The sequence below is a fragment of the Martes martes genome (genome assembly GCF_963455335.1).
Source record: "Martes martes genome assembly, chromosome: 10".
Classification (NCBI taxonomy): domain Eukaryota; kingdom Metazoa; phylum Chordata; class Mammalia; order Carnivora; family Mustelidae; genus Martes; species Martes martes.
The window spans coordinates 73,642,251-73,667,041 of NC_137898.1; the positions used below are offsets into that span (position 1 = coordinate 73,642,251).

At 37.8% G+C, this 24,791-nt stretch overlaps 1 protein-coding gene across 2 annotated transcripts in view; it reads left to right on the plus strand.

The window, feature by feature from the left end:
* Window positions 1–24,791, plus strand: part of TYR (tyrosinase) — a 96,487-nt gene that overhangs the window by 68,018 nt on the left and 3,678 nt on the right. The window contains exons 4-5 of one of the 2 annotated variants that reach the window (XM_080817128.1): window positions 11,318–11,499; window positions 20,693–20,743. In XM_080817128.1, coding sequence (XP_080673254.1) covers window positions 11,318–11,499; window positions 20,693–20,743 — 233 coding nt within the window. The remainder of the gene's footprint in view (window positions 1–11,317; window positions 11,500–20,692; window positions 20,744–24,791) is intronic. The other variant, XM_080817129.1, reaches the window with a different exon arrangement.

Genomic DNA, 24,791 nt, shown 5'->3' on the forward strand with positions numbered 1-24,791 from the left:
TTCAGCAGCATCTGGCATGTAGTGTTGCATAAGCTTGCTCTCACAACTGCTACTAATACCTCTCTTGCAGTACTGTTGGAGAAATAATATAATGGATGTCAAAATCCCCAGCATAGTACCACATATCCAACTACTTAATAAGTGGGAATGATTACCGAACTAATTGTCACTATTTTAGGAACCTCAGAAGCATCACTATAATGAGGAATAGTAGGAAGTAATGGAGAAGTTTATGTTAAATGAAGAGAAATTTTGTAAGGAACAGGGGCAGCATAGCTATCTTAAGAAAAGTCTTAGTTGTCTGCTATGTAGAAGTTGTCTTATCATTGGTCTACTGATACATAATCTCCAGTAGATGGAAACTGTACATGTTGGCTTATTATTATTTAATATAGTATATAACAATACACATAGCAACTGTAATCATATTTCTGAAATTCAAATTCAATCATGGTCACTCCTTATCTAAAGTACTTAGGTGGCAAATTAACTCTCAGGATCAATCCAGACTACATCCCCCTTCCCCTGTGCTGTGTATAGACCTTTCACAATCTGACCCTTCTCAACTTTCTGGTCTCACTCCCTATTAATCCTGCACCACTCTACATTCTACTCCCACACACCAAAAAAAAATTTTCAGTTTTCAATTACATCGGTGTCCCAGCTCCCTGTGGATCGCTAGTTTGAATGCAAATCCTCCATGGTAATCTACTCCTCAGTTTAAATGCCATCCCTGCTGTGAAAAGCTTTCCTTGACTCCCAATAATTAGTTGCTCCTGTTGCAGTCCCATAGGATTTATACACATGCTTCCAAGAGCATCATGAACCTTGCTTTGATATTTTATGCATCTTTTTATCACAAAATAGAGTAAAGATCCATGAGGATAAGGATCATTCTGACTGTCCATTGATTTTGACATGAAGTGGGTATAAGAATATTTAATGAATAAATGGGCAATTTAATGAAGGGAGCAAGGGAAGGTGTATTATCACCATTTCCCTGGGAAGAACACTAAGAATCTGGAGGTCACTCAGTAATATCTATTGAAATCCAGATGAAAAGCCTGCCCCATTTACAAAAAACATTGTCTGGGAGGGCTGGCCCTTATGGATATTCTCATGGACTGCTCTAAGCAGATGTAGTCTGTGAGTGCAGCCGGACTCACTTGAGTGTAACTTCTGCCTAACACAATGATTCTCGGTCCTGGATGCACATTAGAGTCCCACAGGGAGCACAGCAGCTTGCTTTTAATCCTCTTTCAAAACAACTCATGGCAGGGTGTCTTGCCGCCTAATGACACCCTTAAGTGTTTATGGAAAAGGAAAAATACAACTCTGAAACTGCTTTTCATAGACTTCTAGTTTTTTGGTTCTTTTTGGTTCATTATCACTGACATTTTAGTTCTTATCCTAAAATTCCTTCAAGTTTCATCATTAGCTTAAGTGATTTTAATCTGGTTTTCACTCCTTTACCCATTCCCCAAACACTTGTCTGCCCTTTCCCCAACTAAGCTAAGAATTCATAGAGCATATAGTTAAAATTATAGTCAATTGAGGTTGGCCCTGGTTGAATTTTTTAGCTGTGGAACAGGCTTTTCATTTATAGTTACTCATCCCTGACAATCTATGCTCTTAAAGTGTCCATTTCTTTTAAATATGTTACTTTTCAGTAAAAATTTCCAAATACTCCATAAATGAGTTCTATCATTAGGCAGGTGTGTGAAGAAAAGGAACTTCAGGGAACTGTTCATTTCAAACCCAGAGAGAGGCTCCAAGTTTTTGCAGGGGTCTCAGGATAAATAAGTTATGTATCTATTGTCTGGTTACTCCCTTTGGGTCCCCATATTCAGCTGTTGATTCATTTAATCATACAGTCATTAAACATGGTTATGTCAATTCCTTGCTTAAAACCCTCCAAAGTCTTCTCATAGATTTCCAAATAATTTTCAGACTGAGGCAGTACCGATGGCTAGGGACCTAATCAATACAGATATTAGTAAGATGTCAGAACTAGAGTTCAGAATGACAATTATCAAGGTGTTGGGCTGAGAAAAAGCACAGAAGATACTAGAGAATCCCTTTCTGGAGAAATAAAATCCATTTCTGGAGAAATAAAAGAACTAAAATCTAACTAAGTTGAAATTTAAACAGCTATAAATGAGGTGCAATAAAAAATGGAGGGTCTTACTGCTAGGATAAATGAGGCAGAAAAGAGAATCAGTGATATAGAAGACCAAATGATAAAGAAGAATAAAGAAGAGAATAAGAGAATAAAGAAGCTGAGAAAGAGAGAGTTTAACAACTACTGGACCATGAGGGGAGAATTCGAGAGATAAGTGATACCATAAGATGAAACAATATTAGAATAATTGGGATCCAAGAAGAAGAAGGAAGAGAGAGGGGGACAGAAGGTATATTGGTGCAAAGTATAGCAGAGAACTTCCCTAATTTGGGGAAGGGAGCAAGCATCAAAATCCAGGAGGCACAGAGAACTCCCCTCAAAATCAATAAAAATAGGTCAACACCCTGTCATCTAATAGTAAAACTTACAAGTCTCAGTAACAAAAAGACAATCATAAAAGTAGCTTGGGACAAGAGGTCTGTAACATACCATGGTAGAAACATTAGATTGGCAGCAGACCTATCCTCAGAGACCTGGCAGACCAGAAAGGACTGGCATGATACGTTCAGAGCACTAAACGAGAAAAATATGCAGCCAAGAATACTATATCCAGCTAAGTTGCCATTGAAAATAGAAGGAGAGATAAAAAGCTTCCAGGACAAAAACTGAAAGTATTTGCAAACACTAAATCAGCCCTACAGGAAATATTGAAAGGGGTCCTCTAAGCAAAGAGAGAGCCTAAAAGTAACAGACCAGAAAGGAACAGAGACAATATACAGTAAGAGCCACCTTATAGACAATACGATGGCACTAAATTCATATTTTTCCATAGTTACCCTGAATGTAAATGGGCTAAATTCCCCACCAAAAGACATAGGGTATCAGAATGGATAAATTGATATGTTATCTGTAAGAAACTCATTTTAGACCCCAAAACACCTCCAGATTTAAAGTGAGGGGAAGGAAAACAATTTACCATGCAATGGATGCCAAATAATGTTCAAACTTCTTACCTTTCTTAATGTGGAAAAAGACCCTATATAGTTTTGGTTTAGTTATATGTACACACATACATCCTTCCTTCCAGCCCTTTGAACCACTTGCTGGGCCCCAAAAGCATACCTCCATTTCTTCATGCTTGTGCTTTATTCTTTCCTAGACTGACTTTTCCCGTTTATTACTTTGCCCAGACTTGTGCTATTCATTTTTCAAGAGTTGGGTATGAGTGTCACCTAAAATAGGGTGTCTTACTCAACACCACCATGATGGTTAATTTTATGTGTCAATTTAGCTAGGCCACGGCACCCAGGCATTTGGTCAAACGTTATTCTAGATGTTTCTGTGAAGGTGTTTTTAAAGATGCTATTAATATTTCAATTGGTAGACTTTGACTAAAGCAGATTACCCTCCATAATGTGGATAGATCTCATTTAATCAGTTGAAGCTCTTCATAGGAAAAAAATGAACCTCCCCAAGTGAGAATGAATTGTGCTAGCAGACTGCCTTTCGACTTTAACTGTGTCTCTTGCCTCAGTCTGCAGCCTGCCTGCCTATTCAGCAGATTTTGGATTTGCCAAGTTCTACAATCATATGAAACTCTCTTTCTCTGGCTTTCTCTGTTACTTTCTCTTCCTTTCTATATATTTTTCTCTGTGTGTGTCTCTCTGCAAGCACGGAAACATGCATATACCCCATTCGTCCTGTTTTTCAGGGGAACTCTAATACATCACCCATCCCCCTCTGAATCAGATGCTATCTCTTCATTCTTTTTTCTCCTAAGATGTTAATGGCCCTTCTTCTCCCATGGAACTCATACCATACTATGCTGAGTGACTAATCACACAGCAACTCTCCTGAGGATGAGACAGTTCTCCATTTGACTTTATATTCCCAGCACCTAACCCAATGGTTATTACATGCTAGGCACTATGCTAACTGTCATGGATCAGTGAATAGCACTATCTACAGAGATATCCAACTCAAAGCCATCTCCATCTCTTGGAATCTTCTTTTTCTCAGTTCTGTTATCTAACCACTAAATGATATCTTAATGTATTTAATTCACATTCTCTTTGAGAATTTAGTAAAAATTTGTGTGCTCTCGCAAGAAAACTCTACAACTCCCACTAAATTTCACATATCTTCAAAGTACATGAACCCAGCCCACTTGTTGTGTATGCAGTAAGAGGGACATTTAGTGAACCATGATCAATAAGACAACATCATTGCTCTCAGTGAGCTCCCGCATACACTATTAGAGCGACACATAATCAAATAATTACAACATGACAAATGCAATAATCAAAGGAGAGGAATAGAAACTTTGATTGATATTTTCATAGACTTGGCATTTGATCTAAGCCTTGAAGGAACAGAAGGTGTGGTAGAAAATAAATTTTAAGGAAATCCTATGAAAGGAAAATTCAAAAACAAAGTAATTATAGTTTTAATATAACAGCAATACTTATCCTATTCTGTACATTATTCTAGGTAGTTTTACATATATTAACACATTTAATACTTATAAGAATTGCTTTAGGTAAGTACTATGATGTGTTGCTTTTGCTAGGGCTACCATAACATAGTACTGTAGACTGGGTGAATTTGTTCCCCCTACTAGACCAGAATTTTGACTGGCTGCCTGTTGGTATCCCAAGCAGTGGGTCTCAAAGCAATGTGATGATCACTGTATCTGTATTGGCCTTCAAGAAAGATGAAACCTGAGAAAACTAATCCTCGATTCTCTTATCTTTTCATTGTCTCACTACTCTCATAGCTTCACTTATTAACAGGCTGATGGCTTCTCCATTTATATTTCTGGAGTAAATCTTGCTCTAAAATCCAGACCCAAATATCTAGCTCCCCACCTGACATTCCCACTTGGATAGTTCTACAGTATCTTCAAGCACACAACACATCAAAAATCAGGATATTAATATCCTTTCCTCATGTCACCCTTCCTCTCCAGTTGTCTACATTTTTGGGAATAAAAATATTTTGTCCTACAGTATAAGCCAGAAAACCTGGAATTTTCCATGACACCTCATCCTTCAGTTGTGCTGATTCAACAGTCACACACCATCTTTTTGCTTAGACCTTGCTTCCTCAGTGATTTCTTCATTCCTTGCTCCCTGTAAGGCATAATAAAGGATCCCTTACTATCCTTCAGCCCCTCTCCACAGTGCAATCTGTGCAATCTTTTAAAAATGATCATCATATCAATTCGTTAAAAGTTATCACCTACCATCCCAGAGACAGTGACTCCATGTTGCTCTTTGGAAAAATACAAATATTTCTCACATGCCTTATGCTGCACTTCATGTTTGGGGTCCCATTTACCTCTCTAGCCTGATCTTAAACTATTTTGTCCCTGCTCTCCATTGACCGAACAGTCATTTAGTTCCTTGGACTTGCTATGTACTTCTCATCAAATGCCCTTTGCAAATTCTGAGTCTTCAGAAATGTTCTTTCACCACTTATCTAAATGTGTCTTCTTCAGCTCTGGGTTTAACACACTATCAGAGACTTTCCAAGAGGCTGCAGATGAAATGAAGTCTCCCCATCACATCTTCTTACCATGTTGCTTTCTTGCACAGTATTTGCTGGTTTGAAATTACTCGTTAGTATCTGTCTCCACCCCTAGACTCTAAGTACCCCAAGGACAGGAAACTTCACCAAAGGTAACTTGGGGAACATTCCCTTGCACAGAGACAGTTTGTTATAGATGCTCAGAATGTACATATTCATCTGTTTCTAAAATAGATGAATAAATGAAAACTTGTTCTGTTATACAGGGGTAGGTTACTTTTTTGTTGTGGTGGTGGTGGAGGTAAAGAAAATCAGTTCCTAAATATCCACCTACATCAAGGCTTTCTTGTTAGTTGTTCTTTAAAAAAATAATAATAATAAACTTTTATTGAAGAATAGTTTTCTAGTTACAAAAATGTTGCCAAGAGCGAACCAAGTTCCCATATACCCCAGATCTAATTTCCCCTATTATTAATGAATTAACATTAATATGGAATATTTGTCACAGTTATTGGAATAATACTGATCTATTATTAACCAAAGCTCAGACTTTATTAAGATTACTTAGTAGTTATTTAACACCTTTTGCAGGATCCCAAGCAGGACACCACATTACATGTAATCATCATGTCCCTTTGGCTCTCCTTGGCTGTGAAAGGTTTTCAGACTTCCCTTGTTTTGGATGTCCTTGACAGTTTTGAGGAATACTGCTCAGATTTTTGTAGAAGGACTCCCTATTGGGATTTTCCTGGTGTTGCTCTCATGTTTAGACTGGAGTTACGTATTTTGGTCAGGAAGATGACAGAGGTAAGCACCATTCTCCTCACATCATATCAAGGCTGCAGGCTATCAACATAACATAAGATTATCGATGTTAACCTTCATCACCTGGCAGAGATGGGATTGGTCAGGCTTCTCAAACTGTTAAATGACTCCACCGCTCTTCCCAAATACTCTTTGGAAGGAAGTCGTTATGTGCAGGGTTATATACCACCTGCATTAAGTATCTGGAGTATCTACATAATTATTTAAAATTCTGCATGGCAGACTTACGTATTTCCCCATTTATTTATTCATTACTTTATATCAGTGAGGACTCCTCTATATTTATTTTACATTTTAGGTGATAATCTACTACTACTTTATTTATTCTGTGGCTCAGATTGTTCCAGCTTTGGCCATAGGGAGTTGTTTCAGTGGGTACCTCTGGGTCCTTTTATTGGAGAATATTTCTTCTGCTCTGTTCACTTTTTCTTCTCCTTCTGTTATTCCAATTACACGTTATGTTACCCTCTTTTGAAATTATCCCACAGTTATTGATTTATTTTTCCCCATTCTTTCTTTGTCTTGCATTCTGGTTTGGGAAGTTTCTATCTCCAAGCTTACTCATTCTTTTCTAAGCTGTGTCAACTGATGAGCCTGTCAAAGGCATTCTTCATTTCTGCTACGGTGTTTTTGATTTCTAGCATTTCCTCTGAGTTTTTCTTAGAGCCTTTCTACCAATCTGCCCATCTGCTCTTGCATGTCATTTACTTTTTCTGTGAGTGCCCTTAACATACTATTCACAACTATTTCACAATTAATTCCCTGTCTGATAATTCCAATATCTATCACATATCTGAGTTAGTGTTTACTTTGTTTTGATTGCTTTGTCTCTTCAGACTGTCTTTTTCTTACCTTTTGGCATGCCATGTGATTTGTTATTGAAAATCAGTATATTTTATTGAGTAGTAGGAACTGAGGAAGCTAGGCCTTTAATGTAAGGATTTATGTTAATTGGCAAGAAGTTGGGCTGTGTTTAGTGATTTTTGTAGCTGTAGGTGCTGGAGGCTTCAAATTTTCCTAGGTCTGTCTTAGTCTTCACTCTTGGCTTTGGGCTTTCTTATATACTAGTCTTTGGATTGTCTGCCTTGTAGCTCTTTTTTTTTTTTTTAAGATTTTATTTATTTGACAGAGAGAGAGAGAGAGAGAGATGGAGATAGAGCTAGCATGGGCAGGGGGAGGGGCAGAGGGAGAGGAAGAAAACAGTCTCCCTACTGAGCAAGGAGCTCCATGTGGGACTTGATCCCAGGACGCTGGGATCATGACCTGACCCAAAGGTAGGTGTTTAACGACTGAGGCACCCAGGCCCCCTGTCTTGTAGCTCTTTCACTTACAATCCCTGTCATTATACTAGAGTTCTTTTGATATCAAGGTGGGGTGTGTGTGTGTCCTAAAATATTAAATTTCAGTCTTTTACTTGGCCAATGTCTTGGGGCTGTGACCTTCATGACTGTTTCTTCAATTGTATAGCTTTTTTTCCCCCCTCTCCCTCCTACATTTTTGGTTACAGCAGTCCCAATTTGTTTCCTTGAAGTTCTGACCAAAGTGCCTATGCTTTATTTTCTTTTAAGTGAGACAGAAAATCTGGAATCCCCTTCCCCTAGTTGGGATAAGACTCTGGAAATTTATTTCCTCTGAATGAAAGAGGTTTGTTATGGAGAAGTCTGGGGACTTACTTCATAACGGTCTCTCTCTCCCTCCCTCTGACAAGACCAGGAGAGGATTTTTCACCAGTCTTCATCATGAAAACCTGGTAGAGTTCCTGAAGTTAAAATCCCCAAATGCTTGGGAGTTCCCCTTACACTATGGCTCCCAGGAGTTTCTGACTACCACTGTTAGGCCATACTCAATCTCCAACCATTCATCAAAATGTTCACGTATCTCTATTGGTTTATGGATACAGCTGCTTCTGTTCCTGGTGAGCAAGTCTCAGCTGTGTTCCCCTGGATGTACTTATCTCTGTAGTTTTTTTTGGGGGGGTGACCCTTTGTCCTGTGACCTCATTCTCTCATGATCCAAGAAAAGTTGTTGATTTTCCATTTGTCTAGCCTTTTCTTGCTATAAGGATGAGAGTGTCCAGAATTCTTACCTATCAGACTTGAAACCAGATGTCTTGCATTACTTTTATATATAAAACACATTCCTTCCTATTTGCATCTGCAATCATCTTTATATTTCCCTACTTCCAGAATACTGTCTAGATACAGTTTATATAAATCTTTGGTAATAAGTTCTTGCCAAAATGTCAGTGTGATTATTTAAGTTAAGCATCAGTATTCCAATGTGAGTCATCTTAGACATGGTTTGATGAAATTAACTGAAGATGAGAACCACCGATAAAGAATTTAATCAAGATTAATACCTTCATTTTAAAAGGTTGATAAGGTGGGTGAGCACATTAATGGTTTTATCCATTAAATCTTTTGGTGCTAAGAATTGATGTCCTTGTCTTATGTAGGTAAAGAATTTTTGTTTTTTTATATTTTATAAACTTATAAATTTATATATTTTATAAATTTATTTTATAAATAAAAGATTATTTATAAGTTGAACTACAATAGTAATTTTTCTCAATTGACAGAAGGCACAATTTTTGCCTCAAACCCTTATCTGGTAGCTTGTTTAGAAACAGTGGGCTGTTTCTTTTTTTTTTTTTTTTTTTTTAGATTTTTTTTTTATTTATTTATTTGACAGATCACAAGTAGGCAGAGAGGCAGGCAGAGAGAGAAGGGAGGAAGCAGGCTCCCTGCTGCGCAGAGAGCCCGATGCGGGGCTCGATCCCAGGACGCCGGGATCATGACCTGAGCCGAAGGCAGCGGCCCTAACCCACTGAGCCACCCAGGTGCCCCAGTGGGCTGTTTCTAAATCAAAGTTTAATAGACGCAATTTGCCAGTTGAAAAGCTGGTAAACATTGTTTAAGCATGTTTAAATATTTTTTAAACATAAATATCGCATAATACAAATAAAATAGGCTTTAAAACATTATCTACAATACAATTCTCTTTTTTTGTTAAAATATATGTAGTGTTATTATGCATATTTTATAAACTAGATGGAACAGAAATATGAAATGATTATATGAATTCTCTCATTTCTGCTCATTTACATTTTCTGGATTGCATGTAATAAACAAGTAATGCTTTTATCTAAAGAAGAAACCTGCAGAAGTTAAAACAAAAAAGCTAATTAATAAAATTTTAGGACTTGAATAGAACGTGGGGTTTGTTTGTTAGGCCAGTTACTAAGGCACACACAGAAAAACCAAACTTTTTGAATCTTCTTTCTCATTCCTGCTGGTCAGAATCATAACTCTTCTTAAAAAGACCCTGCTCAAAGGGGCACCTGGGTGGCTCAGTCAGTTAAGCATCCAACTCAAGTCATACACAGAGCTAGGCTCAAGGGGAGTTCTCTGACCTCAGATCTACATTAAATGTTATATATATAAATACATATATATACACACACAGACATACACACATGTATGTATGATCTATCTATGTCATATAACCTCTGTTATATGACCTGATAATACAAAATCTTCTCTTTCTCACATTTTTAGTGACACAATATAAATTCTTCTATAACTTGAGTATTCTTACTCAATCGTTTTTGTCCCTTAATTGTTTACCTTTTTGTTCCAGTCAGGATTTTTAATTGCGTACAACAGAGACTAACTCTGGCTAATTAACAAAAAAAGTCTTTGCTAAGAGGATATTGAATAGGTCAGGAAATCATGGAGAATGAAGTTCAGAAACAGGTGGGGACAAGGAAGGAGGAGGGTAACAACCACAAAATCTGCTAAAACCATAATATAAAACACTGGATAGTTCCTTGCTTATTCTGCCAGTTTTGCAATTCCCCAAAAGTTATTGCAACTGTTTTTGCCCACGACCAGAATAGTTTTCCATCATTCTTGTTTCTGTGTGTCACTATATCTGTTTCAAAGACTTCATGGGTATATCTGACTGACTGAGAATTGATCATATGGCCATACTCTAGTTTCAGGGGAAGTTGGGAAACGAGTCCAAGTATATTTAGTCTCCATTGTTGGAGAAGAGCTCTTTCTCTCCCCAAGTTTCATTAAGCATACCTTCATACAACATGGCAAGTTGGTTGAAATAATTGAAAATTCCCTACTGTGACCCAAAAAATGACCAAATTCCAGAACTGATTCTAACTTAGTTTTATGTGTTCTTTCTTTGGGCTAACTTTCTTTGAGACAAGAAACATATTTAATTTGTAATTTCAACCCAGCTGTCACTCAACCAATAATTATCCTTGCTTTGAAGCTTTCTGAAAGGTCTAAACTTGTCACGTAGATTCACTTACCTAAGAAATTCCCTTTCCAAAGTTATCCTCTCATATTTCTTTCTTTCTTTTTTTTTTAATGTCATTGGGATTTTGACAGGGATTGCATTGAATCTGTGGATCACTTTGAATAATACTGTCATTTTTTTTTAAGATTTTATTTATTTATTTGACAGAGATCACAAGTAGGCAGAGAGGCAGGCAGAGAGAGAGGAGGAAGCAGGCTCCCTGCTGAGCAGAGAGCCCGATGCGGGGCTCAATCCCAGGACCCTGGGATCATGACCTGAGCCAAAGGCAGAGGCTTTAACCCACTGAGCCACCCAGGTGCCCCTCATATTTCTTTCAAATGAGTGAGCTTCATCAGGGCCTGACAGTATGAACTAGTGCTTTACAAAATATTTTCAAAGGATGAAAAATATATCTGGGATTTTTCCATGTCTTGAGATTTTAAGATATGCCTTATTATTTTACTCCAAGAATTCTAAATATTTTATAAATAACATGTTTTTGGGTCTGAATAATCCTTTCCTCTGCAGTATTTTTGAACAGTGGCTCCGAAGGCACCATCCTCTTCAAGAAGTTTATCCAGAAGCCAATGCACCCATTGGACACAACCGGGAATCCTACATGGTTCCTTTTATACCTCTGTACAGGAATGGTGATTTTTTTATTTCATCCAGAGATCTGGGCTATGATTATAGCAATCTACAAGAATCAGGTAAAATTTAATTTCTTTCATATGAATTAGTGAATCTAGTGTGACCAGCTTCTTTTGAGAAAGTACCTACCCTTATGTATTTATAATGTTATCCCCAAAGCCTTTAAATTGGGAAAGCACATTACAACCCTTAATTTTTCACTAATTTATTATTACATGAACTAAATTGCAAGGATCTTTAAATTCACATCCAATCTGCTTAATATAGGGCATTTGTATATGGCAACCATGAAAAGAACGCTAGAATTAAAATCAGAAAAAAAAAAAAAGCGAGTTTAAGGCTTGACTATCAGCTAACCATTAAGAGACCTTGGAAATTTTGCTTCAACCACATGAATCTCAGCTTTTTAACCAAAAATATTGGGATCAGAATAGCACAAAGAGATACTGTGACAATTTTTTAAAAGACCTTATTTATTTATTTGAGAGTGAGAGAGAACATAAGCTGGGGGAGAGCCAGATGGAGAGGGAGAGGCAGGTTCCTCGCTGAGCAGGGATCCTAATGCAGGGCTCGATCCCAGAAACCTGGGGTCATGACCTGAGCTGAAGGCAAATTCTTCTTCTTTTTTTTTTTTTAATAATTAAACTGTGAATTAATTTTTCATGAAAACATGGGATTTTACACTCACCATTTAACAGGGCTCAGATATGTCCTGAAGAATGGCACTGTTTGCTAAAATAAAAGGAAGATATTTTTGGAGCTCAGTAAAGGATAGCATAAATATCTCTTGTTAAAAATGTTTTAAAACAAATCCATATGCATTTAAAAAAAGGCATCTGAAATGCCAGGATGATAAAATAAAATGAATGTCTTCTTATATATCTTAATGAACAGGATCAATGATTTTTTTTCTTTTAATCTAGTTTTTTTTTAATTTTTTATTTTTTTAAACATATAATCACATATAAAAAACATATTTTTTATAAACATATAATGTACTTTTATCCCCAGGGGTACAGGTCTGTGAATCGCCAGGTTTACACACTTCACAGCACTCACCATAGCACATACCCTCCCCAATGTCCCCCCTCTCCCGACCCCCTCCCCCCAGCAACCCTCAGTTTGTTTTGTGAGATTAAGAGTCCCTTATGATTTGTCTCCCTCCCGATCCCATTTTGTTTCATTTATTCTTTTCCTACCCCCTAAACCCCCCATGTTGCATCTACACTTCCTCTTATCAGGGAGATCACATGATAGCTGTATTTCGCTGATTGACTTATTTCACTAAGCATGATACCCTCTAGTTCCATCCACATTGTCGCAAATGGCAAGACTTCATTTCTTTTGATGGCTCCGTAGTATTCCATTGTGTATATATACCACATCTTCTTTATCCATTCGTCTGTTGATGGACATCTAGGTTCCATAGTTTGGCTATTGTAGACATTGCTGCTATAAACATTCGGGTGCACATGCCTCTTTGGATCACTACGTTTGTATCTATAGGGTAAATACCCAGTAGTGCAATTGCTGGGTCATAGGGTAGTTCTACTTTCAACTTTTTGAGGAACATCCATGCTGTTTTCCAGAGTGGTTGTACCAGCTTGCATTCCCAACAACAGTGTAGGAGGGTTCCCCTTTCTCCACATCCTCACCCGCATCTGTCATTTCCTGACTTGTTAATTTTAGCCATTCTGACTGGTGTGAGGTGGTATCTCATTGTGGTTTTGATTTGTATTTCCCTGATGCCGAGTGATGCGGAGCACTTTTTCATGTGTCTGTTGGCCATCTGGATGTCTTCTTTGCAGAAATGTCTGTTCATGTCTTCTGCCCATATTTGATTGGATTATTTGTTCTTTGGGTGTTGAGTTTGCTAAGTTCCTTATAGATTTTGGACACTAGCCCTTTATCTGATATGCCATTTGCAAATATCTTCTCCCATTCTGTCAGTTGTCTTTTGGCTTTGTTAACTGTTTCCTTTGCTGTGCAAAAGCTTTTGATCTTGATGAAGTCCCAATAGTTCATTTGCCCTTGGTTCCCTTGCCTTTGGCGATGTTCCTAGGAAGAAGATGCTGCAGCTGAGGTCGAAGAGGTTGCTACCTGTGTTCTTCTAAAGGATTTTGATGGATTCCTTTCTCACATTGAGGTCCTTCATCCATTTTGAGTCTATTTTCATCTCTGGTATAAGGAAATAGTCCAATTTCATTTTTCTGCATGTGGCCATCCAGTTTTCCCAACACCATTTATTGAAGACACTGTCTTTTTTCCATTAGACATTCTTTCCTGCTTTGTCGAAGATTAGTTGACCATAGAGTTGAGGGTCTATTTGTGGGCTCTCTATTCTGTTCCATTGATCTATGTGTCTGTTTTTGTGCCACTACCATGCTGTCTTGATGATGACAGCTTTGTAATAGAGCTTGAAGACCGGAATTGTGATGCCACCAACTTTGGCTTTCTTTTTCAATATTCCTTTGGCTATTCGAGGTCTTTTCTGGTTCCATATAAATTTTAGGATTAGTTGTTCCATTTCTTTAGAAAAAATGGGTGGGATTTTGATAGGGATTGCATTAAATGTGTAGATTGCTTTAGGTAGCATAGACATTTTCACAATATTTGTTCTTCTAATCCAGGAGCATGGAACATTTTTCCATTTCTTTGTGTCTTCCTCAATTTCTTTCATGAGTACTTTATAGTTTTCTGAGTATAGATTCTTAGCCTCTTTGGTTAGGTTTATTCCTAGGTATCTTATAGTTTTGGGCACAATTGTAAGTGGGATTGACTCCTTAATTTCTCTTTCTTCTGTCTTGTTGTTGGTGTAGAGAAATGCAACTGATTTATGTGCATTGATTTTATATCCTGACACTTTACTAAATTCCTGTACAAGTTCTAGCAGTTTTGGAGTGGAGTCTTTTGGGTTTTCTACATATAGTATCATATCATCTGCAAAGAGTGATAGTCTGACTTCTTCTTTGCCGATTTGGATGCCTTTAATTTCTTTTTGTTGTCTGATTGTTGAGGCTAGGACTTCTAGTACTATGTTGAATAGCAGTGGTGATAATGGACATCCCTGCTGTGTTCCTGACCTTAATGGAAAAGCTTTCAGTTTTTCTCTATTGAGAATGATAATTGCAGTGGGTTTTTCATAGATGGCTTTGATGATATTGAGGTATGTGCCTTCTATCCCTACACTTTGAAGAGTTTTGATCAGGAAGAGATACTGTACTTTGTCATCTATTGAGAGTATCATATGGTTCTTGTTCTTTCTTTTATTAATGTATTGTATCACATTGATTGATTTGCAGATGTTGAACCAATCTTGCAGCCCTGGAATAAATTCCACTTGGTTGTGGTGAATAATCCTTTTAATGTACTGTTGAATCCTATTGGCTAGTATTTTGGTGAGAATTTTTGCATCTGTGTTCATCAAGGATATTGGTCTGTAATTCTCTTTTTTGGTGGGATCCTTGTCTGGTTTTGGGATCAAGGTGATGCTGGACTCATAAAATGAGTTTTGCAGTTTTCCTTCCATTTCTATTTTTTTGGAACAGTTTCAGGAGAATAGGAATTAATTCTTCTTTAAATGTTTGGTAGAATTCCCCTGGGAAGCCATCTGCCCCTGGGCTTTTGTTTGTTTGGAGATTTTTGATGACTGTTTCAATCTTGTTACTGGTTATGGGTCTGTTCAGGTTTTCTATATCTTCCTGGTTCAGTTGTGGTAGTTTATATGTCTCTAGGAATGCATTCATTTCTTCCAGATTGTCAAATTTGTTGGCGTAGAGTTGCTCATAGTATGTTCTTATAATTGTTTGTATTTCTTTGGTGTTGGTTGTGATCTCTCCTCTTTCAGTCATGATTTTATTCATTTGGGTCCTTTCTCTCTCTCTTTTTTTTAAGATTTTATTTATTTATTTGACAGAGAGAAATCACAAGTAGGCAGAGAGGCAGGCAGAGAGAGAGAGGAGGAAGCAGGTTCCCTGCCAAGCAGAGAGCCCAATGCGGGACTCGATCCCAGGACCCTGAGATCATGACCTGAGCCGAAGGCAGAGGCTCAACCCACTGAGCAACCCAGGCGCCCCTAGTCCTTTCTCTTTTCTTTTTGATAAGTCTGGCCAGGGGTTTATCAATCTTATTAATTCTTTCAAAGAACCAGCTCCTAGTTTCGTTGATTTGTTCTATTGTTTTTTTGGTTTCTATTTCATTGATTTCTGCTCTGATCTTTACGATTTCTCTTCTCCTGCTGGGTCTAGGCTTTCTTTCTTGTTCTTTCTCCAGATCCTTTAGGTGTAGGGTTAGGTTATGTATTTGAGACCTTTCTTGTTTCTTGAGAAAGGCTTGTACTGCTATATATTTTCCTCTCAGGACTGCCTTTGCTGTGTCCCACAGATTTTGAAGCGTTGTGTTTTCATTATCATTTGTTTCCATGAATTTTTTCAATTCTTCTTTAATTTCCTGGTTGACCCATTCATTCTTTAGAAGGATGCTGTTTAGTCTCCATGTATTTGGGTTCTTTCCAAATTTCCTCTTGTGATTGAGTTCTAGCTTCAGAGCATTGTGGTCTGAAAATATGCAGGGAATGATGCCAATCTTTTGATACCGGTTGAGACCTATATAAGGCCCAGGATGTGATCTATTCTGGAGAATGTTCCATGTGCACTAGAGAAGAATGTGTATTCTGTTGCTTTGGGATGAAATGTTCTGAATATATCTGTGATGTCCATCTGGTCCAGTGTGTCATTTAAGGCCTTTATTTCCTTGTTGATCTTTTGCTTGGATGATCTGTCCATTTCAGTGAGGGGAGTGTTAAAGTCCCCTACTATTATTGCATTATTGTTGATGTGTTTCTTTGATTTTGTTATTAATTGGTTTATATAGTTGGCTGCTCCCACGTTAGGGGCATAGATATTTAAGATTGTTAGATCTTCTTGTTGGACAGACCCTTTGAGTATGATATAGTGTCCTTCCTCATCTCTTATTATAGTCTTTGGCTTAAAATCTTATTGATCAGATATAAGGATTCCCACCCCAGCTTTCTTCTGATGTCCATTAGCATGGTAAATTGTTTTCCACCCCCTCACTTTAAATCTGGAGGTGTCTTTGGGTCTAAAATGAGTTTCTTGTAGGCAACATATTGATGAGTTTTGTTTTTTTATCCATTCTGATACCCTGTGTCTTTTGATTGGGGCATTTAGCCCATTAACATTCAGGGTAACTATTGAGAGATATGAATTTAGTGCCATTGTATTGCCTGTAAGGTGACTGTTATTGTCTCCGTTCCTTTCTGATCTACTACTTTTAGGGTCTCTCTTTGCTTAGAGGACCCCTTTCAATATTTCCTGTAGAGCTGGTTTGGTGTTTGCAAATTCTTTCAGTTTTTGTTTGTCCTGGAAGCTTTTTATCTCTCCTTCTATTTTCAATGATAGTCTAGCTGGATATAGTATTCTTGGCTGCATGTTTTTCTCATTTAGTGCTCTGAATATCTCATACCAGTTCTTTCTGGCCTGCCAGGTCTCTGTGGATCAGTCTGCTGCCAATCTAATATTTTTACCATTGTATGTTACAGACTTCTTTTCCTGGGCTGCTTTCAGGATTTTCTCTTTGTCACTAAGACTTGTAAATTTTACTATTAGGTGATGGGGTGTGGACCTATTCTTGTTGATTTTGAGGGGGGGTTCTCTGCACCTCCTGGATTTTGATGCTTGTTCCCTTTGCCATAGTAGGGAAATTCTCTCCAATAATTGTCTCCAATATACCTTCTGCTCCCCTCTCTCTTTCTTCTTCTTCTGGAATCCCAATTATTCTAATGTTGTTTCATCTTATGGTGTCACTTATCTCTCAAATTCTCCCCTCATGGTCCAGTAGCTGTTTGTCCCTCTTTTGCTCAGCTTCTTTATTCTCTGTCATTTGGTCTTCTATATCACTAATTCTTTCTTCTGCCTCATTTATCCTAGCAGTAAGAGACTCCATTTTTGATTGCACCCCATTAATAGCTTTTTTTATTTCAACTTGGTTAGATTTTAGTTCTTTTATTTATCCAGAAAGGGTTTTTTCTCCAGAGAGGGTTTCTCTGATATCTTCTATGCCTTTTTCTCGCCCGGCTAGAACCTTGAGAATCATCATTCTGAACTCTAGATCTGACATATTACCAATGTCTGTATTGATTAAGTCCCTAGCCTTTGGTACTGCCTCTTGTTCTTTTTTTTGTGGTGAGTTTTTCCGCCTTGCCATTTTGTCCAGATAAGAGTATAAGAAGGAGCAAATAAAATACTAAAAGGGTGGCAAAGACCCCAGGAAAATGCACTTTAACCAAATCAGAAAAGACCCCAAATCATGGGGGAGAGAAAGGGGATAAAAAGAAGTTCAGGAAAAAAATTAAAAAAAAGAAAACAGATAAAGAAAAAATATAAAAAAGGAAAAATAATATATATATTAGACTGGTGACTAGAACAGGGTCACCCACTTAATTTTGAGAGTATTTTGGTCTCTTAGAAGAAACTACCTTCCAAATTTTTAAAGAATGAAAAACATATATAAGGGTAAACACAATGAAGGTATGGAATATGCCTATAAAGATGAAAAAAAATTTTTTTAATTTCTAAAAAAGGAGTTGATAAAGTAAGTTGGTTGGGAGAATAAAGAAAAATAAAGTGGAGAGTACTTGCTTTGGCTGGAGACTAGAACAAGCCCGGAGCTAGATTTAGGGTATATTTTGATCTATTAGAAGAAGTTGTACCCCCAATTTTTTTTTGAAGACTTTTTATTTATTTATTTGACAGACGGAGATCACAAGTAGGCAGAGAAGCAGGCAGAGAGTGAGGAAGGGAAGCAGGCTCCCCGCGGAGCAGACAGCCCGATGCGGGGCTCGATCCCAGGACCCCAGGACCATGACCCGAGCTGAAGGCAGAGGCTTTAACCCACTGAGCCACCCAGGTGCCCCTGTACCCCAAATTTTTAGAAGAAAAAACCCTATGTGTATACAAAAAATAGAGTTAAATACAATGAAGGATAAAATATGACTATAATAATGAAGGTTCAAAAAAGATTATTTTTTTATGAAAGGTATTGTTAAGATAAATTAGTTAAAAAATGTTAAAAAACAGGGTAAAAGTTAAAAAAATTTAGCAGAAGAAAAAAATTAAATTAAAAAAAAATTAAATTAACTGCAAGAGTAAAGAATCATGGGGAGAAAGCCATGAGTTCTGTGCTTTGCTTTCTCCTCCTCTGGGACTCCGCTGCTCTCCTTGGTAAGTGAATTGGTCTTGGCTGGATTTCTTGTTGATCTTCTGGGGGAGGGGCCTGTTGTAGTGATTCTCAAGTGTCGGAATTGCACCGCCCTTACCAGGGGCCGGGCTAAGTAAACCGCTCAGGTTCACTTTCGGGAGCTTTTGTTCCCCGAACGCTTTCCGTAGAGTTCCAGAGGACAGGAATGAAAATGGTGGCCTCCCAGTCTCCAGCCCAGAGGAGCTGAGAGCTTGGGGCCCCACTCCTCAGTGCACCCTCAGAGAAAAGCGCTCAATTACTCCCTTCTCCCTGGCTTCTGGCTGTGCTCTGAGCTTACCTAGTCTGTGACTGGCTCAAGGTAACCCTGAGCTGAGAGCTCACTCCTCGGCTCTGTCTCTGTAGCCGGCTTTCCCGCTCTAATACCTGCGAGCTCTGTGACACTCAGACACCCCCGATCCTTCTGTGGCCCTGCGGGACCTGGGGCCACGCTGACCCCATGTGGGCTTCACCCCGGTTTAGCCTCTGGAGTGATGACCCTCTGTGGAGCAGACTTTTAAAAGTCCTGATTTTGTGCTCCGTTGCTCTGCTGCTTTCCGCGAGCTGGCCCCTCCCCCCATGGTCTATCTTCCCGTAGCTTTGGATTCACTTCTCTGCCAGTCCTACCTTTCAGAAAGTGGTTGATTTTCTGTTTCTAGAATTGCTGTTCTTCTTCTCTTCGATCTCCCATTGGATTTGTAGGTGTTTGTAATGGTTTGATAAGCTATCTAGCTGACTCCTGCTACCTGATGTAATCTCAGCCTGCTACTTCTCCACCATCTTGACTCCTCCCGAAGGCAAATTCTTAACCGACTGATCCACCTAGGCACACCAAGATATTGTTATAATTAAACGAATCTGATATATTAAAGAGTCCAGTATGGTGTGGTACAAGATAGACATCCAGCAGATTTAGAGTTATCTTTGGGAACTTTCTCCTAGAGTTACCAAGAAACTATTATGATAATTATTATGATTATAATTAAGGTAATAAATTAAAACTTTAAGATTATAATTATATCCAGGCTTTAAATAATCTTCCTGAGTAGAAATATGTCAACATCTTAATAAATGAGGAACAGTTAACAATGCCTTCCCCCACCCAAGAGCCTGCTACATGCAGACCTTACACATGTGTTATTAATAAATCATATATTATATATGTATTATTATCTCCAGAAATAGGTGAGGACACTAATACTATGAAAATTTACGTGACTTTGCCAAAAGCAGACAACAGTTTATAGAGGAGCCAGATATCAGTACCACAAGACCCTTTCTTCAATTCACTACATTATGCTTCTACTCTAACACAAGAGGGTCAACAACCAAAAACAGTAAAACAACATATGGCTTGTAGGTAAGAGTTATTCAATAAACATTGACATTTCATTAAATTCATTGATGATTCATAAAAATTATGTCATAAAAACAAGAGAAGTAAATTAAACAAATTAATGACATTTACCAACTTGAAACCCTCGTGCTAGATTTTAAAGACATAAATGACTGACATAGTTCCAAACCTCAAGCAGCTCCAAGTTCAGTGTGGAAGCCAGACAATTGTGCAAGAAAGTACAAAACATCAGGCTGTGTTTAGTGCAGCAAAAGAGTCATAAACAAAAATCCAACAGGAGCACTGGGGAGAAAGCAATAACTTCTGAATAATTCAGCCTAGAAAGACAAGACCTTGAAGGATGAGCAGGCAAGTAGCAGATAGAAAAGAGCAGAGAATATTCTAAACGACAAGAATACCAAGAAAAATAGAGGTGCAAAGTGTACAGTGTAATTATGCAATGCTAAGTTCTCCTTTTGAGTAGTAGAAGTAATGGAAAATGTCCCTGTGGAGAGAAATGGAGTCCCGTTAAAATAACTAACACATATTGAGTATTTTTTATGTGAATGGAACTACCCTAGGAGTGCCCTGTGCATTATTTCCTTTAATCTTCATAACTATTATATGAATGAGGCACTATTATTTCTTTTTTCCTTTTTTAGGTGAGAAAACAGAAGCTTCAACAATGCAAATAAGGTGTCCTGGGCCATCAAGTTAGTATGTGGCACAGCAGAACCACAGTGTAGGGCCGACAAAAGAACCTGTATTTTGTCAAATTTTACCTGCCCTTTGGGGGACACTTAGCTGAACAAATATGGGTTTCATTAACCTGTTTTATTTTATCTGAAAATCATAGCCACTGGAAGGAATACTAAAAGGGTTAGCATTGGAAATCAGTTTTTTTTTGAAAACCTTGAGATCACTAAGAACAGGGGATTTTGCAAAGTGTAGCGTATCGTAAGGGGAATCAAAAAAGTGGCAGTCTCAAGTAACATGTTTCCCCTTCTGAAAGGGAGGGAAAGGATCAAATTGGGAATGGCTTTTCAGAGATTTACCACTTAGGATTTTATGATTTCCAAAACATGCCAAAGTCTTTCATAGGCACATGCTTTTTTTTTTTTTTTTTTTTTTTAATTTATTTGACAGACAGATCACAAGTAGGCAGAGAGGCAGGCAGAGAGAGAGGGGGAAGCAGGCTCCCCGCTGAGCAGAGAGCCCGATGCGGGGCTCGATCCCAGGACCCTGAGATCATGCCTGAACCAAAGGCAGAGGCTTAACCCACTGAGCCACCCAGGCGCCCCCGGCACATGCTTTTAAACATATTGTTCCTTCTGGCTAAATTCTGACCCTGTTTATCCATTTGTCAAACTCTCAGATAGTAAATCATCTTATGCATATATATAGCCATGTTTAATCACTCCTAATTAGAGTTACATAGTAATTTTTTTATATTTAAAATTTCCCCTGTCCATCATGACTATGAGTCCCACAAGATTAGATTTGACATTCTGCAAGCTTCTCTAGTTTAAGTATCAAATGACATCCAGTATCATTGGGTGAATCAGTTTGAGTACATGTGATACTGACCATGAAGTGTAGTATCTCTTAACCAATATAAGTAAAGTTTTTTATTAATATGTTACCCCCTTTAGTACCCAAGTCATTTTTAGATATGTATTTTTAACATATTTCAAGTCTTCTATCACACTATGTATTTTCTAGGTGGTATTATGATTTATTTATTCTTTCTATATACATGTATTTAGTAACTACCTAACCAAGCATTGTCTTAGAATGGATACAGTGGTAAACAACATAGTCTCTCTTCACAGGGTTTGCACTGTAATGGTAGATAAAGACCTTAAACAATGTACCTAATGACTTCTTTGTTTGGGGACATACCTACCTCTAGGGGTCAATGAAGTGATATTTCAGAGGACAGCAGTATGACTGGAAGAAGTGATTAGTTGAAAAGGGGATCTTGATTATGGGTTTGGGCTACATTGTTAAAATAACAGAAGTCATTCATAAATTTTAAATGGTTTGAGTTTGCAAAACCTTCTTGTTGCTGCAGCATATAGGAAATTCTGTAGCAGTTGTAAAGCATCTTCAGAGAAGGAAGTGATGATGCTGTTACACGCATCCAGGAGAGAGGTGAAGACAGTGTGGATGGCTGGGGTTGTGCTCAGGAGAGGGCAGAGGCATGAAAGAATTTGACACTATTTTGAATTTATATAAAATGTACAGAACTTGGAAAGTGATTCATATATGAGATGAGAAAGAAGGAGCTATCGGGGATGCCTGTAAGCTCTCTGGCCTGTGAAAATGTGACACACTCACTGAGATAGCCACAGTAGGAGCAAGGCCGAGCATGGAGGAATCTCGTGGTTGCACTAACTACACAGTGAAATGAGCGATAGGAAACATCAGGGCAAATAAGGCTCTGGGGCAGGTGGATGGCCTTGAAACTCAGAAGACGTTCTGGCCTGCAGTTACTAACAGGCAATAAATTACAGACATCAGCATAGGAATTGCTATCTCTGCTAATCTTCACAGTCTAATGTAGTAGTGATTTTGATTTTGTTTTATAGGTAAATTGAAAACAAAAAGGTTAAGTGACTAATTCTAAGTCATAGAGGTACTAAGTGGCCAATACTGAATAATTTTCTCCTCTTTACTCCCAGTAGAGAGGGCTCTCTTTGGTCCCCATGGGTCTTGTCTGCTATGTTCTATCTCCTGGTTCCTTCTCTGGTGTCCAAATGGGTAATTTTTACTGAAAAGGCAACAAAAACCATCCAAACGGAGGAGGGGGTGGAGGCTCAAAGAGTCCCATTAGGGCCTTATGGTATTTATTATTTCTAGTTAAATATTTAAAAAATAAAATAGATTTGAAATGTTTTATCTATTGATGGTAATTTTCATAAAACTGTGAATCTACACCATTAATTTTAAGAAGTCTGACTTTAAAAACAACAATAATAATTGCCTATTTTCCTTTTACAAATTATTCTATTGCTTTTGATACACATTCAAGGAATTTAACATTTATTCCTATTTCTTGCTAAACTTTAAGCCTACTAAAAAGATTCCCTAAAAACTTTTTGATATAATTTAGTTCTCAAGTAGTTTATTATTCATCATTCAGGTACTCATGTTTGTAATTACTTAAGTGTTTTCTGTAAAAGGCAGCTGATGTCTGGCATTTGTCAAACATTTTCTCTTATAATTGAATTTAGCGATGCTTTTAAAAATTGAGCAGCAGGTGATTTTGTTGCATGCATAACTGATTCAAGGTGAGATCAGAAAGCTTTGGCAATGAAAGTTTGTGTCCCCAGTGCTGTTGGTAAATGTGATCCTGCTTTCTATATGGTACTGCTCTGTTGAGAGCCTCCTAAACACAATATATTCCCAAAGACCTTGACATTTGATGTTAAAAATGAGAGGAAGAGACATGATCATGGTAACTAGAGTGACTCATTCTACAGATGGGATTTGATGATGGGCTTCTCTCATTCACAGATGTGTTCAATAGCTATGCTTGTCTATACAGAATCTTGTCTATGTATTAATAATTACTTAAATGTATCCATGCCAGGTGGTGGTCCTGTTTCCTTTGCCTGGAATGGCTTGCCATCAACATCACATGCTCAAGTTCTATTCATTCTTCTACTCAGTGAGAAAGTCTTCTGGGAAGCCTTCCTTGACTCCCCAAACAGATATAAGCGGTCTTACCACCACAATTCTATTGTATCTTTTTGCATACTTTCATCATTGCAACATTACTCTTGAAATACTTGACATGCTTGTCAGTCTTTTTTTTTACAGTTATTTTTTCCTTCAGGCCAGGCCCTCTGCTTATGTGTCTTTTCACTTACAGTGCCAGGACCACCACTTGGCATATCATGTGTTTTGTGGAACATTTACTGTATGAATGAATCAACAAATGAATGAGTAGAAGAATGAAAGATAAAACAAATAAGACCCAATACTTGCTCTCAAGAATTTATGATCAAGTCTGAAAAGACATACATATAAATAATTATTAACAAACAAATAAATAAATAATAATAAATAAATAAATAAAAATAATTGTCTAACAATTATTAGACAATTGTGTCAAGTGACCCAAGGGAGCAAAGAAACAGAGAGTCTGAGAACACAAAAGAAAGTTGAACTAAATCAGTAATCAAAGCAGGTTTGAGAGAGAAATTCTTCTTTTTTTTTTAAAGATTTTGTTTGTTTATTTGACAGACAAAGATCACAAGTAGGCAGAGATGCAGGCAGAGAGAGGGGGGGAAGCAGGCTCCCCACCGGCAGAGAGCCCAATGCGGGGCTCAATCCCAGGACCCTGGGATCATGACCTGAGCCGAAGGCAGAGGCCTTAACCCATTGAGCCACCCAGGCGCCCCGAGAGAGAAATTCTTATCGGAAGATTGTTCCATGGAAATGTCATTGAAATTACTATAGAATAATGAGAATTAGTAACAGTTATAAATTGTTTTCTATGTGCTAAGGTATTATACAAAGAGCTATCTGTACATCGTCTCATTTAAATATTATAGGCAAACCTTTTAAGTTATAGATTTGTAATTCATTAAGTTATGATAATGGTCCCAAACTAACTGATACATTTGTTGTGTGAGTCAATAAGCATGTGATTCGAACACAATAGAGCACAAGACAAACAGAATAAACTATTATTCTGAAGAGAAAGGGTGACATGAAAAAATGGAAATTTGGGTAAAGATAGAAAAATTCTGG